The 16,486-nt window shown below is 45.8% G+C and overlaps 1 protein-coding gene across 4 annotated transcripts in view; it reads right to left on the bottom strand.

The window, feature by feature from the left end:
* The window catches only part of LOC142761644 (tyrosine-protein phosphatase non-receptor type 11-like), a 156,173-nt gene that overhangs the window by 90,171 nt on the left and 49,516 nt on the right, over positions 1-16,486 (bottom strand). For all 4 annotated transcript variants that reach the window (XM_075885218.1, XM_037433921.2, XM_075885220.1 and 1 more), the window contains exons 6-8: positions 8,484-8,580; positions 8,338-8,417; positions 2,491-2,643 (exon numbers count right to left, since the gene is read on the bottom strand). In XM_075885218.1, coding sequence (XP_075741333.1) covers positions 2,491-2,643; positions 8,338-8,417; positions 8,484-8,580 — 330 coding nt within the window. The remainder of the gene's footprint in view (positions 1-2,490; positions 2,644-8,337; positions 8,418-8,483; positions 8,581-16,486) is intronic.

Raw genomic sequence — 16,486 nt, forward strand, 5'->3', positions numbered from 1 at the left:
CACACGTAAAAAAATGGCATTCTCACTATGTAGAATTTTAAATTCTGTTTTTGTCACTAGAGGTGCCTTCAGCTGCTTTGGCTTTTCCACATACTCTTTATTTTCTTTCAATTTTCAGTAGTTAGCAGTCGAGGTGGGGGGTCTTTTTTTTTTTTTGCAGTAATTATATTGCAATATGACAGCTTCTATTCCTGCATAAAAAGAATCAAGTATTAGGCCCAAATGCATGCGCAATTTGTTTTGGTTTTATTCACTTCGAGCAAAGAAGAATAGTACATTGGTCCTGGAACACTGTACATCAAGCAATCATGGTAATGCCTCCAGCATAATGATCCTCTGCAGCAATACACAGCACAATGAAGACTAGCTAAGAAAGCCTGCACGAATGTGCAGACTGCATTTTGAATTATTTGAATAAACAGGCAAAGCGCCTCCAAAGTGTATATGTACATTTATACACATGGCCGCAAAAGAGGATATATTTTGGACATTTGTGTACCGGCCTTCAAAGACGATAGGCATGGAAACACCAAGGAAGAAGTCAAGACAGCTGAAGAGACACATTGCACTGGGGAAAAAATTAAAGGCATGTGCAGATGTGGAGCGATACATGCGGATACAGGATACATGTGAAAATAGGATACATGCAAGTCTGCGCAAGAAAAATTTCATTCCCTGGAATGGAATGCCACCTGATGCATATCAGCCTTCCTTTGGTATCGTAATTACTCGAATCTAACGTGCACTTTTTTTCCGGTTAAGCGAGTTCATAAATCGCATGCGTGTTAGAATCGAGTATGAAAAAAAAAAATGAATACGGTCATTCTATTGCCATCGGCATTTCCAAAATGGCCACCCCCTACGTGCGTCGGCATGGCGCGTATGCCATTTCTGTCTATGTGTTTCCTATGTGCGGCACTTCGTACGTGTGCTGAGGAGTTCGTCATCTTGTAGTGCATTAGCATCGACGGCATAAAAGGGCCAACTCCAAAAACTCGAGTGCACCACGATGCTGCTTTTAAAAAAAAAGTCGCGTGTGCAAAAACGGACGGAAATCGGGCCGCATCGCGGTCGTTCGGAGTTCCCAAAACGTGCGTGCGAGACTTGCGGAAACAAAAGCAGAATATTGTCGACAGCAAAGCTTCACGCAAAGGCTTCAGTGGACCACAGCAGGGTCGGTTTCCGCAAATTGGAGAGCTGCTCGGCGAGTATGTGCTTGAGCAGCGAGCGGCACAGCGGCCCGTGACGACAGAACTGCTCCTGCTCCAAGTGTGGGCTATGCAGTTATCCTTAGAAAAAGTTCTAATGCGGAGCCAGTTTAAAGCTAGCAGGTGCTGGCTAACTAATTTTATGAAGAGGAAAGGCTTTTCCCTCTGAAGGCGAACGGGCATATGTGAAAAGTTTCCGGAGGAGTACAATGAAAAGCTTCACAGTTTTCAGAGGTTCGTCCTAAACTTGCGGCACAACAACGGCTACCTGCTTGGGCATTGGGAATGCCGATCAGACGCCTCTTTACTTTGACATGGCTGGCACCACAACCGTCGAGAAAAAGGGGGCGAAGCAAGTTTGCGCGCTGACATCGGTCCACGGTAAAACTACAGTGATGGCCATGCTCTGTTACACGTCAGACGGGCACAAGCTTCCCCCGTACGTCATATTTAAATGGAAGACGCTCCGGAAAGGAGTCGTTCTTTCTAATAGTGTGATCGTGCGGGCCAACGGGAAAAATGGGTGCGCGTTGCGATTGATGTCTTAAATAACTGCTATCATTTTTATTTTACAATTAATAACACCCCATTACAATCGCACATGACCACAACTGGTGCTTGCATGTGGCTAACTCACACAATCTGCCTATGAAACCATGGGATTGCTGAAACGTAATCTCTAGAACACTCTTAGTGTATAAAACAGTGGCGAGGCCAAAACAGGAATATGAAGCCTACATGTCGAATGCTCACCAGGTATACTTCAGCTATGTGTTACAATCAGTAGAAAATTACGCTGCAAGAAGTTTTCGTCCATTATACTCATAAGGCACCAGTGTTTTTATCATTACAGCAAAAGTTTTGGCTGGCCATGCCAGCACAATGTCATTGTATTGCGAGCTTAGGATTGTTTCACAAGTTCTACAACACTTTCTTTTGAGATGCCCCATAGATTATGCCAAATCATACAACTACTGAACATTGCTTGCACATTCTGTTGCCTTCTTGTCACCACACAGCTAAATATTGCAACAGCTTTCCCAAATCACCACCTAATCTGCGAGCACGGAAGAACTTACACTATTTATGCATAATAATATTGTGGAAAACTACCACATAACATATGAAAAACTGTTCTTTGCGTAATATCCCAAACAAGATCTGTAATTTGATAAGGTGACATGAAATGTGACAAGCTGTTTGAGCATACAGTTGCAGTTCTTTTCTTGCAAACCATTTGTCAGAAGACACCTTCTTTTTTTGGTAATAAAAAAAAACTCACCTTTCCCCTTTCAACTTCCTTGGTAGTCATTACAATCACCCTTGTATTTCCTTGCCAGACCATGGACCAGAAGTCACTGATAGTGTTCTGCAGGCAGCCTTGTGTTGCTATGTACACTTTGCTATGGCCATCAAAAATTGTATCGTCGTCTACCTGCGAGAAGAGCAACGAAGTTTTACTTTTGCATCATCCTCCCAAAAGCATGCATATGACGCCATAGCAGCAATGGCAGGCAATTCAAGTCAGGTGTGAGTCCTGACAAGCCTTGTAGACACAGGTAGTTATTGGCTTCAACAAGAGGTCTTTTCTTCAACCCAACCACAAAGAAGAGGCAAGGTCTTTGCACATCAGGGGTGCATTACGTTGTGCATCAAAAGTGAGCAGCAGCGTGAAGCGTTAATGAACGACAACCAATTATTTCAAATGCTCCCTTTGAAATGATTATAATAATTGGCTGGAGTTTACTAAAGTAGTGAATAAGAGAAGACTCTCGTGGAGGTGCTACCACCCCGTGTAATGCCATTTTCGCCTCATGGTGCCTGCACGTCATAGTTAAAATGCTACCTAGCAAGAGTTTACACCGTGCTTCTGAGGGGGCACCACCTGGAGGTAGTGAGGTTACAGGGGGCCACTAGATGGGGAAGCGAATTACATGCAGATGCTTTACAGGTGGTTCGAGTTTTCTGTAACGAGCTTCTTTGATCTCTTGAACTTTGGGAGCAGGACGGCCATGCATTAAGCCGTGTGGTAGTGTGGTTTGGCACGGCAATTTCTACACTGTCAGACATGGTCTGCGCCAACCGTTAGATAAGCTGTTCCACACAATGTAAGGCCTCATCAGAAAGCTGATGCCTCCTTGCTGCTGTATCTTCTGCAGTTAATATAAGTGCTGGTTAGGCGCCAGTTGTTACAAAGGGACTCATTAGGCCTATGGATTTGCGAAGCTGCCTCCCACACGTGTGACAGAAGTACGTAAATCATGGCATTAACGAGTCAATGACAGTGACTAGAATTGCTTTCATCTGTCAGTCTTTTACCGTTCTGTGTCTAGCGCCGTCTGTTCCTGTCCCACACGTATGACAGAAGTAGGTAAATCATGGCATTAAAGAGTCAACGACAGTGACTAGAATCGCTTTCATCTGTCAGTCTTTCACCGTTCTGTGTCTAGTGCCGTCTGTTCCTGTCGTTATCTAAAGTCAACATTAGTTGAAAAAAATCACCTGCACAATGTGCCGAACAAGGCCTAAAACAAGGTGGTTAAAAAGAAAATAAGGCTTAGAATCGGATCTAGCTAAAGGAGAGCCTAAAGGACTATGTAACCCTTCATAAGTGCATTAGCAATGAAATAATCAAGCTCGATCATAAATATCATCAATATCCTCTATATGTAGCATTATCAAGTACAGTCAAGCCCACATACAATAGCCCTACTTAAAATAAATGATACCCGCATGACTGTGGAAATACACATCATCTCAATTACACGAAATCACACAACGAACATCTCTGAGCGGCGCCTATCGATTACAACGAACGGAGTCGGCGCTCCGCTGAAAACCACTTTCGACGATTGTTGAACCATTGGTAAGGCACCTATATATTTTAATATAATTTTTAAATGTCAACCCTGCCTTCGCAGCCCTCTAGATGTTGCTCTCCTCGACTGTTTTACTTGGACAGCAATTATATGGACACTCACGGCTGAATTTTGCCTCTATCGACAGCGCCGACATCGCTGTCACTCACCGTATATGTATATATATATGAAAACCCCCCCCAAAAATAATCCAGAACAAAGACTCAGGCGTGCGGAATCGAACTTCGTACGTCTGAAACGTGAGTGCCAGGCATTGACCACTGAGCCACGGAGAGGAGGCACATTCTCCAAAGTTCAAACAGCAAGCAATTTATATATACCACTATACCACTTACCGCTGTTGACGGGTATTTCGGGGGGGGGGGGGCGGGGGACGACCATCGTGTTTTCAGCTACACCAGCAAGAGGACGCATTGAGCGCACCTCGCCACATCGTCACAACACAGCGAGGTGCGTACATTGCCCCGCGAAGAGGAGGGGTCAGGACACTCGCTCGCGCGCCTTTATATTGCGGTGGGGAGGATCGTACATCTTGGCTGGCTTTGGGGTTTCACCGGAATGATTCTGTTGTAGTTACCAGGCGCACAAAGTCACTGCAATCATTGCACAGTCTCCGTTTGTGTTAAAAGGGCACGCTTTTCAGACACAGCGAAGCAACAACTGAAATGCTTATTCGCGTTCATGTGTACCTGTGAGTACGTTTTGTGCGTCACTTGTGCGTGAAAAATGCGGGGCACGTTTCGATCTGCTTGCCCTTCTGTGCGTGACCTTCCAATTTGTTGCTATCGCGTTCACTGCTTTGCCTTTGCAGCAAAGCTGTGACTTTTATTTTCGTTATGTACCCCTCCATCCTTTGTCTCCCCGCTACTCTGAACACCCGACATTGCCAGACAAGGTCAGTGTTCTCACAATACCACCGATCTTAGGAAGACCTGTTCGCTGCCTAGTCTCCCCCAGTTTTTGATTGCTAGTCTTGTTACACTTTCATTCGGGTCACCATTCTATAGAGACCAAGCCATCTGCCAACCCCGTCGGCTGCCGCCTATACCCAATCATCTGTGTCTTTTCTGGATTGGTGTCATATCGTTCCAATGCACGCGCTTCCGCTATCCCACCAACTTTGATCATTCGTAATTAGTTCCATGTTAAAGACCTGTCCTCGCTCACGGAGGCATAGAAACGGCTGTTAAGCGGAACAATTCTTAAATAATCCAAGCCGGTGGGGTAGTGCAAGCCTGCCAGTGCCACAATGCGATTCATCTACCTCTGCGCACACAGGCCACTTTCCCAAGTTGTTATACGCACGAGTTGAAAGTTTTGTGGACCTTTCAGGCAAGTGACCCGACCTGCGTTTTTCCTGTGTGTCTTGGTTTTGGTCACCTTCATGCCGTACGCTACCCTCTCTTCCCTTCATTGCAACGCCTACACCTGTCTCCACTGCTCCGCGATGTGTTAGCCACGCTCCTGTGTTAGCCACGCTGAATTATGAAGTCTCTTTTTGTAGCTATAAACCGGCCCAGAGCAGTTCTATGCGTCTCGGCTTGTATGTTGCACATGTGTAGTCAGAATGGCGGATGGGAAGCCTTCCAAGCCTTTTCCTGCCGCTTAAAACAACGTCGAAAGTGCAACCTATGGAGGTGCAATCACCCTTTGTAAAGTCGCTTGCGCCTCATGACGCGCATGTGTATCATGGATGGGCCCCATTTAGGTTTAACCGCCAAGAAAGAGGTGGCGTTCTTGCATGCAATCACCTTCGTCATCATTACGATTGATTGCCGCGGTAGTGCCAGCAGTGATGCCTGTTGGCGAGGCTGAATGGCGCCGATTGGGATGCACATTTCCTACATCGCGGGTCGTTTTCCGTGGGGCCCTCGTGGTGAGTCTAGCATCGGGCCACCACTTTCGCGTTACGTTGTTTGTTATGTTGGCTGAGTGTCGTAACGGGAATATTGTATAAGGTTGTGTTTTAGCGTGTCAATAGTGATGAATTTGATTCAGCTGACGATATCATTGATGTAAAAAAAGCTCAATAAGTGCTTTGTTTGGTTAGGTTTGACCACGTCTACTATCTCCTTGTTTTCCGAGAGCAGCATTCTCCTCAAGAGACCCCACAAACCACATGGCTTAAGGCGTGGCGTTGTGGAGCGCTTGCTTATAGCTGTTGATCGCCCAGCAGCCAACTTGCCGCTTTGTATATATGTCCCTGTATTCAGCTGTGGAGATGGTGAAGGCTTCGTCGGTGGATGTAACAGCTACATGTGTGTGAAACTGTTTTCGCGAGGCCAACTTCATCAACGTCAGACTCAATGTCGAGCCTAAAGCTTATGAACAGGACCAATCCAGTGGCAATTTGTGGCAGTGCGTCATCGACTGCGACATGGGAAGGCGGGATACCTGCTGGAATGATTTCATTACTGCCAATGATGATACTGACACTGCAGAACTAAGCATGAATGAGGACATTGTGAATTCAGTGTGTGGCAAGAGCGATTTAGAGGAATCAGATGGTAAGGACGACGAAACAAGCGTGCTTGTAGCAATTGGCTACATTATTAGTTTCAGGAAGCCTGTATATGCAAAGGGCCTCGGCGAACAGCATGCTGGCACTTTAAATAAGCTCGGGCCCACCCTTATTCTTTCTGCTCTTCAAAACGTGTGCATTAAAAACTTTTTCTGAAAAATATTTTTGTGTTTGCACTTGGAACTTTTTTAAAGTTGTTGATTGATTGATTGATATGTGGGGTTTAACGTCCCAAAACCACCATATGATTATGAAAGACGCCGTAGTGGAAGGCTCCGGAAATTTTGACCACCTGGGGTTCTTTAACGTGCACCCAAATCTGAGTACACAGGCCTACAACATCTTTTTTTTAAGTTGTGCTTTATTTACTACGAACTTTGAAACACAGAAAATGGATGTTTCGTAACACTCCGGATTGTTGTAAGTGGGCTCAACTGTATGAGCAATCAATGAGCGTCTTAAAAAAAGCTTTTCCTAAACTAACTAGGGTTGTTTACCAGTCACAGAAACTTCATGTTAGTGTGTGCATAAGCAAACTCTCATACTGATGCTCACATAGCAGCATGTTTTGGTATCAAATGTAAGTCATGCAAACACCTTCAAAATGATGTTACAGTTGGAAGCATTAAAGGTAATGACATTCTACAAATGAAATATACTTTTCCTAGCACTAATCTACATGCTCACATGTTGCCTTTGTCAAAAACAGTACATTGAAAAAGGACAGATTCTTGACGGTTAATGTTAGAATTGACTGGCCATAACGTGGACCGTCCCAACTTCAATGACCTCAAGCTGTCCCCCAAAAAACAAAGGACAGTCATACTTTATTCACAAGTTTAATTAAATAGAAGGAACTCTGGTGCTGCAATCGTTCAGTGACCACAGCAATGACGGCTAGTATACCAATTAGCCTAGTCTTCGCGCTTGTGGCTTTGCTTAATGCTGTGTTTTGGTTTTGTTTAAAATAAAAAAAAACAGACCGTTCTGAACTTGGTGACCCGATTTGAATTGGTCAGCCTAAAAGATTAAGGTGGCGAAGAGCAACTGCGGAACCTCTGCTGATTGTTGTTTCGTAACAAAACAGCTCCAACCCACACGAAGCCAAAATAACGAAGATTAGACAAACCCGTGTACTACACGTCATTCCCATGCTTGCCAAGTGCCGTGCGTTGCAGTTCCCGTAGACACTAGCACCAGTGTTCTATCTAGTGTATATATATATATAGCTACAGCCAATAGGTATGTTAGTTTCCAAGGGAGCTCTTGAAGCAATCCTATATAGTAGGTACTTACGAAAACCACAGAGATTTAAAATTTGTATCTAAGAATTGTGAACTCCTCTGATTACTGTGACATTTGACATGCTAAATACAGCCCAGCTTCTACTTTAATAATGTGTCTCTTCTGCTTCCTTTGTTCTGTTTTACTTGCGCGAGTTGGCTCAGTATTTCAATCCTGGCTTTCCTCCTCTCACCCTTGCATTCTACCCTCTCTACTTAGGAGGAAAGTGAACAAAACATACACCTACCTGTACAGAGTTGCCTTGATGATGACAAGCCTTCTCAATGCCTATCCATCTATTTCCGTGCAAGCTGTTCTATTAACGCAGTAGTGACTAACGTCAAGTATATTTTTTTTTACTACGACCCAAATTTCACCCAGGGTATGCAAGCAACCCCTTGCTTGGCAAACCTTTCATGCAGTAGAGCTTTCTGCAGGTACCAACCTTGATGTAGTTTGCATTGATATAGTCTGAACATGGGGCATCAGGATCCACATCTTGCAGGTGCACTCGTGTCGCGTCAACTGCATTAAAGAAGGAAAAGAACAGATGCAATACCAGTCCTTCAGCAAAAGCATGTCTGCGCTTACATGGCAGTATGTTCTTGTAGCGGTTCTTGGCCCGGTTCTCAGGCCTCTGTCCATCTTTCCGACTATAGAGGTTCTTGCACTCTTGTTGCTGCAAATGCTGTTGAAAAAAATTGTCATCAACTTTTCTATGCAAAATTCCTATTTTCATAAATGCCTTTCCATGACATAGCACAATACGAATTTCAAACCCTCATTTATTTGCGGGCTTCCTGAATCACTGCGCACGATGTCACATGCAACTGCATAGTAACATTCATTTCGGTGGTGCCTCTTATGCATGAACTGGTATAGCGCATTACGGGGAAGAAGAAACGGCCGAGCAGACCGACACAAGAGGACAGAGCGCTACAGCAGTGCCCTGTCCTCTTGTGTCGGTCTGCTCGGCCGTTTCTTCTTCCCTGTAGCGCTCTGTGCTCTTGTGTCGGTCTGCTCGGCCGTTTCTTCTTCCCCGTAATGCGCTATACCAGTTCAAGTACGACGAACCAACTCGCCCAATCTTCAACACTCGTGGGCCTCTTATGCAGTCATTCTCCACACAAAAAAGGCCCATTTTTCTACCACACTTAAGAAAAAAGCAGCCTGTTTATTCCCAACTGCAGAAAACATGAACCTCATTAAAAACTATTTCTATCAAATCTCTAAAGGTCATTGATTGGTTATGAAGAAAAAAAAATTGACAATCAACCATTTGTGGCATAAAGCCATATGGAAGGAAAGCTACTTAGTTCACACAAAATCCATCCTGGTAGCAAGATCGAACCCAGGACCACGGTAAAAAAAGTTGCCAATTATTTATTTACAGTATACCGCAGTCACAAAAGACAGGTGGGAAGTTTACAAGCGTAGATGGAGCCGTAGGGCACAGAAGATTGGTTTAGTCTTACGCTGCAAACTGTAAATATTCTGGTTGACTCAACGGGACTGCCCCTGAAATGTGTCCATATGCACCTTCAAAACTAAATCGTTTTATGCCATGTACGATAGCATCTGCCGCAGTTATGTCAACAGAGTTAGCGGAAAGCAGCGCTGCTTTGAGTGGTTGAGCGCACACTTTCAGGGTTCTGTCAGTTACGTTGTCGCCGTACATGATCATGTCAAGAGCGACCGCGGTTTCGCCCACAGCGGTTCTCTCAATGAATATCACACGCACTGTAGAAGACTGTGCATGCGCCGGTCGCACACATACTTCTGAAGCTTCAAGCACGCTATTTTCTGACTTAGTTCGACAGTTTCAGTACTAAACCGCTTATCACCCGCTGCTATTAGTAAATGTGTTCGGAACATTCAAATTGAGGCCCAACGGACATAGTGGAATTTGGCTGGGGAATTTCAAGAATACGTATCTGCCGCGGCTTCGTATCACTGAGATTATACTGTACGTTTAAATGAACGCCTCTTAAACTCGTTTATAATAAAATGTGGTACGTTCGAAAAGCCTGGAGTGGATTTAGCTGCGTTTTTGTAAATGCGGCCAGATTACGCACAGAGATTTCTATATTCAGAAGATTTTCATGACAACTGTACAAACAGAAGAAAAGGTCTAAATCCGGAAGTCTCCAGGCCAATCCAGGAGACTTGGCAAGTATGGCAATCGCGCTGAAAAGCTGTGCATTTGAAGAAAAAAAAGAAAAGAAAAAAAATGGCCAAAATGTGCAAGTTACACAGTAAATGTCGTCGAAAGACAATAGTCTTGCGTCTCGAGACAGTGAACAAAACGTTTATTTGGTGTTCTGCGAAGAAAATCAATGAATGGTGTTCTGAAGGCGCTGTGTTAGGGTGCCTCGAGCGTGTAGCTGAGGCGAACAAGCGCATCTAGGCACAATAGACACGAGCGCCATCTGGCAGTTATCTTCAAAAACAAAGGCATCCGCGACCGCAGAGAAACATGCGCGTCAGCCTCGGAAGTGATAAGGTGTGGAATGCAAAGCGACAGGTAGGTGCCACCACCGTGTCATCGTGGAGCGTTGAAAACACCTTTTTGAGCATCGCGTTGCACTGTCAGCGCAGCGCGATTAAACGCTACATTGTTTGGAGTTTGTGGGAATCTGAGGCGCGCCCGCGACCATTTCGCGGGCATTCCGCCGCACGGCCACACCCTTTTGCTTTTTCTGCTCTGATAACGGCGTGTGGCGATAGATGGCGCCACGTGTGGACGCGGCACGCGGTACGCGCGCGCCGAAGGAGTGCTTTCTTTTCCGTGGTCAGCGCCGGGTAAGCACGTGTTTTCCTTCGTCCGCGTCCCCTTTGGGAATCGCCGGACTGTAGCCTGCCTGGGGTGGCCTGTGGCACTTCGGCAGGCGTGTTTACTTGAGTGCTACCTTCGGTACCGTACGCTAAACCCACAACGGTGCCTAGTGCTTGAAGTGGTCGTACCACACCGAGCCGCACTTGCCGTAGGCCTACGTGTACGGGTTTGCCCTAACACTCGCGACCAGGCCCAGTGGCCATCGTGAGAGTGCGCAGCATAGCCGCAAGGGACCTTTTCTCGACCGGCGTGTCAAAGCTCGCCATTGCCAGCTGCGACGTGCTCGCGGTTGCCCCTTATTGTGAACGTTTGCGTGCGGGTGTTTTTGCTCCCCGCGTCCCGGGAGCGGACGTTGTACTGCTGTTCGGAGTGCCGCCAAAGGCAATAAAGTGTTGTCTATTTTGTATTTGAACATTGTCTGTTTTGCCGCGCCGTGCTAAACGCCTTATTAGTTGAACGCGCGCGGAGCGGTGCGCTACAAGCGAGTAGGTGGTGAAGTCGCGGCCCTGTGGCTCGCTAAGCGTGAACCCGCGGTGATCATTCGCTGCAGTTAGTGACGGGGTCTCCACACTGGCTGCCCAACGTTGAGCTCTTGGAGTATCGGACGACTGTTTTTGCGGTTTGGTACAGGCTTTTGTTAGAGCCGCAGTAGAGTAGGCCTAGGGGTGACTTCTTTGCTAGCGTCGGTGGTGTGCTTTGTTGAGAAGCGAGGAGATTGGTTTTCTAACGTGAATTGAATTTGTCGGCAGGTTGACTTTCTATTTATTTTTTTCGCTCGCAAGTGTTCATTTTTGTTGGTGTTAGTTTTCGAAACCGTTGTTGAATTGGGACGAGAGCCATGTGGTCCGCATCCGAGTGGGCACGGCAGAAGCTCTGCGAATATGTTGCTCAGGAATCCGTTCCTGTTTTTCGTACAGGCCGTGGTCTTCGCTTCATCCACCAGTCACGGGCAGGCGGAGTGCAGCGCCCTCCCGGACAACTACGAAGATTGGCACCGTGGCAGCTGGAACATAGATTCTTCAAAATGCTGCTTCAGCGACGAACTCCTGGGCATGCGCTCTTGGCTACCCCAACCAGCTGCGCAGCTCAGCACGACGTCGATTACGTCAGCGATAGAAGAGAGTATAAATCACTTGGACCGGGCCATCTTCACCAGTGGGCACGGCGGAAGCTCTGCGAATATGTTGCTCAGGAATCCGTTCCTGTTTTTCGTACAGGCCGTGGCAGCTGGAACATGGATTCTTCAAAATGCTCCTTCAGCGACGAACTCCTGGGCATGCGCTCTTGGCTACCCCAACCAGCTGCGCAGCTCAGCATGACGTCGATTACGTCAGCGATGGAAGAGAGTATAAATCGCTTGGACCGGGCCATCTTCACCAGTGGGCACGGCGGAAGCTCTGCGAATATGTTGCTCAGGAATCCGTTCCTGTTTTTCGTACAGGTGAGAGACGATCGCAATCTTTTATGTTATCGAGACGACAATGTTTGCCTTGTGCTTCTGCCGTGCCCACGGTCATTGCTTCTTGCGTACTGTGCCGTTTATGAATGCCTGGTTGACTTATTGTCGTCGTGTGGTGATGTTGAGCCTAATCCGGGCCCCACAACAGAAGCAATGCTGAAAACGATTATCAATGATATTCGCGAGCTGAAAGACAGTTCGAGCGCAGTCAACCAACAATTAAGTAAAACGGTTGATACGCTGACCAGTATCGAAAAAAAACTGGACGACCTTTCTCAAACTGTCGCTTCCAACACAACCAAGGTAGATGACCTACAAAAACAAGTAGACGGGCTGACAAAAAAAATCGACGACCTTGAAAACCGCAGTCGACGAAATAACTTGCTTATTTTTGGCGTGACAGAAGAGAACGATGCTGATCAGCCTCTTGGTGAACAAGTGGCAAAGGGCATCTTGGAAGACATAATTCAGGTGCCAAATGTCGCCATCGAGCGCATTCACAGGATTGGCAAGCCAGTGGCAAACAAGTGCCGGCCAGTAATTCTGAAGCTAGTTGACGAAAGAGACAAAACTAGGATTCTAAAGAACTGCGGTAATCTAAAAGGCACAGAGTTCAGCATTTCGGAGGATTTTTCGCCTCGACTTCAACAAATACGAAAAAAGGTATGGGCGAGCGCACGAGAAGAACGGAGTAGTGGAGCAAAAGTTGCTTTGATCTTTGACAAGATCAAAGTTAACGGCAAGCTTTATCGGTGGGATGACTCACTGAACTCAAGGGTTCCGGTAGCTGTGCAGTGACAGCAACACAGCAGCAATCTGGAGCATCAACGAACGCTACCGGCTCCACTTTCTCACGCGGTCCCGTCAACATTTTCTGTAATAAACATAAATGCTCGAAGTGTCGTCAACAAATCGGTCGATCTAGAAAGCGTCCTCATTGCTTATGATCCCGACGTCACAATCCTTACTGAAACATGGCTTCCAAATGACATTCCCGACTCGGCAGTAATTCCCAGCTCTCATGTAATCGTTCGTCACGACCGAGGTGCAAAGGGGGGCGGTGTAGCGATAGTGCTGAAAAAGGGCATGGATTTTAAGGTTTTGTCGCACGGGACGTGCGTCGAAATGACTTGGATAGTTCTTCAGCATAAAAATTTGAGCATGCTCATTGGCGCTGTCTACAGGCCGCCCAATTCCGATATAGCGGTACTCGAAGCTTTGCAAGATTTTTTGCTCGAACAAAGCAAACGTTATACCCACATTCTTGTAGGAGGTGATTTAAATCTGCCAAAAATAAACTGGGATAGCTTTTGCGTTACAACACCCTGCCAGCACTCCGAATTGCTACTTGATATAGCGTTTTCCTGTAGCATGACGCAACTTGTAAAGACTCCTACGCGTGTCACTGCAGGCACGAGTTCGATTCTGGACCTTATTTTTGTTTCTGAGTCTATTTGCAAGTTTAACAACACAATTGAAGTTGTACCAGGTATATCGAACCACGAACTATTAATATTTAAAACCAACATGTTGTGTATTCCCTCGGCTACCCAAGTATGTAGATTCCTCAATTTTAATACTGCTTCGGACGAAAGTATTTTGGACCTCCTAGAGGAGGAGTATGACAAAATTTCTAACAAACATCTTCATAATCGCTGTGACGTTAACCAGCTATGGTCGAACTTTAAGACAACCGTTCACAAATGTATAAGTTCGTTCGTTCCGGAGAAAGTGAAAAAAATACACGGCCGTAGTCCTTGGATTACGCGCGAAATACTCCATCTAAAACGCAAGATAAAACGCCTGTCACGCTCAAAAACACAACCACGTAGTGCTGCTCTGACGAGCCTCCGCGCCGAACTGCGCAATAAGATTAAAAGCTCCAAATTTCATTTCTTCAACGTAAAAATGCACAACTTTCTCACAACCAATCCAAGAAAATTTTGGATGCACCTCTCCGACAAAAAAGTGAAAGTGACAAAAATTAAAACCAAGGACGCGGACGTGACTGATGCCAGCTGCATAGCGACAGCATTTAACGACTACTTCTCTTCTGTTTTTTTGTGAACGGGTGACACCCCTCCTGATTTCCACGCAAACAATCTCGAACTGCCAGACTTGATTATAACAGATGAAGGCATCTTGTCAGCTCTACTTCATCTTGACACAAAAAAATCGGCTGGGCCGGATGAAATACCTAATGCTTTTCTTTATCGGTACGCCGAGTGGTGTTCCAAATACTTAGGCTTAATATTTAGGGAAAGCCTGTTACAAGGCGAAGTTCCAGTAGACTGGAAGAAGGGTAAATTGGTACCCATTCATAAATCAGGTGATAAATATGACGTGAAAAACTACCGCCCTATTTCGTTGTTATGTACAGCCGGCAAGGTTATGGAACACTTCCTTTTCAAACACTTAAGTTCATTTCTGGAGAGTAACCACTTTTTTTTCCCCAAATCAACACGGTTTCCGGCAAGCTTTTCAACCACCACACAGTTAATTCACACTACTGATGACTTTTTAAAAACACTTGACAAAGGCGGACAAACTGATGCGATTTTTTTAGACTTCGAAAAAGCTTTCGACCGAGTTTCCCATTCCCATTTGATGTTTAAAGTTCGCCGAATCCTAACCAATGAAAAAATTCTTCGATGGCTTGATTGTTATCTATCCCACCGACACCAACACGTTCGGATAGCAGATAAAAATTCTTCTTCCGCTCCCGTGCATTCTGGGGTACCGCAGGGCTCTGTCCTAGGACCACTTTTATTTTTAGTTTATCTAAATGACATGTCCTCCGAATCTACTGTGCAGTGTCGTTTTTTCGTGGATGACTGCGTTGCGTACCTGCCCATTCAATCAAGAACAGATCACGCCACCCTAAATGAATACTTATCGGTTATTAACGCATGGTGTAACTCCTGGAAAATGAGCCTCGACTTAGCAAAGTGCGTCAAGATGACCATAACACGTAAAAAAACCCCCTCGGAATTCACTTACATGTTAAACAACACTGCTATAACAACCGTTAACCAGTACAAATACCTTGGTCTGACAATCACTTCTAATTTGAGCTGGAAAACTCATATCGAAGGTATAACATCAGCAGCACTGCGGCGATTGTGGTTCTTAAAGCATCACATGAGGCACTGCACCAGCAAAACAAAACTAGTCGCTTACACTACATTGGTACGCCCATTGTTGGAATATGCTGACGTTGTATGGGATCCTCATACACAAACAGAAATGTACTTAATGGAACGAGTCCAAAATAAATCCCTTCGGTTTATTTACCACGCGTACAGTAGACACTGTTCAGTCACTGAACTCCGTAATAGATCCGCTCTTCCCACATTGGAGTCCCGTAGAAAGCTACATCGCTTAAAATTCCTTTATAACATAGTCAACGGACACTCAGGACTCGTCTTTAACACTTACATGCAGCGCAATACATCGCGAAAAACTCGGAACAAGCATGATAACACCATAGTGGTGCCGCTTACAAAAACAAATTCTCGGCGATATTCATTCTTTCCACGAACAATTTCCGACTGGAACGAACTACCTCATGACGTATCCAGCATCGCAGCGCCCGACGCATTCTTATCAGCTGCCATTGCCTGTTTGTAGTAAAAGCTATCTGGTCGTATGTGCAGATTTCAATTCTTCTAATGATGTTTTTACACTTCGTGTTAGGAACAAAATTTGGATTGTATTTTCGATAGTGCTCTTGTGTTGCTCCAGTAACCCGAGTAATCATGTTCCACGCAAACCTGTTATGTGGTGATTTTATTTCTGTGCCGTGAAGTGTAGTGTTATATGTGGCTGCAAGTATGAAAGTTTGTATCACTCCTGCCTTGGCCACCAAGAGGTGGCTGGCAGTATGTAATAAATAAATAAATAAATAAAATCCTGGGGTGAGCAAAGCCTAGAGCACGTGGTTTGTAGGCTAGGCCCGAAGCGAGTGATTACAGAGGCCTCGTGGGTGGTCCGATTTTCTGTAAATAGCTTCTTCTATTTCTTTGGGCTCAGGGAGCTGGGCGTCGTTGCTGACTTGTATTGCGGCTCAACGCCAAGCGGTGGACACCGATCGCTCGGTAAGCTGCTGTGTGCGGCGAGCGATAGGGTCACCTCACAGAGTGGATGTCTCCTTGCGGCTGCCTCTTCTGCGCCTAGGCTGGGTGCTGGGTGGATGCTGGTTGTTGCTGAGCGGCACATTAGGCCTAAGGCTCTGCGCAGCCGCCCGTCGCACGTTGCACAACTAGGTGGATCGTGGCGTTGAGGTGTTGCGCTCTGCTT

The sequence above is a fragment of the Rhipicephalus microplus genome, unplaced genomic scaffold (genome assembly GCF_043290135.1).
Source record: "Rhipicephalus microplus isolate Deutch F79 unplaced genomic scaffold, USDA_Rmic scaffold_90, whole genome shotgun sequence".
NCBI lineage: Eukaryota > Metazoa > Arthropoda > Arachnida > Ixodida > Ixodidae > Rhipicephalus > Rhipicephalus microplus.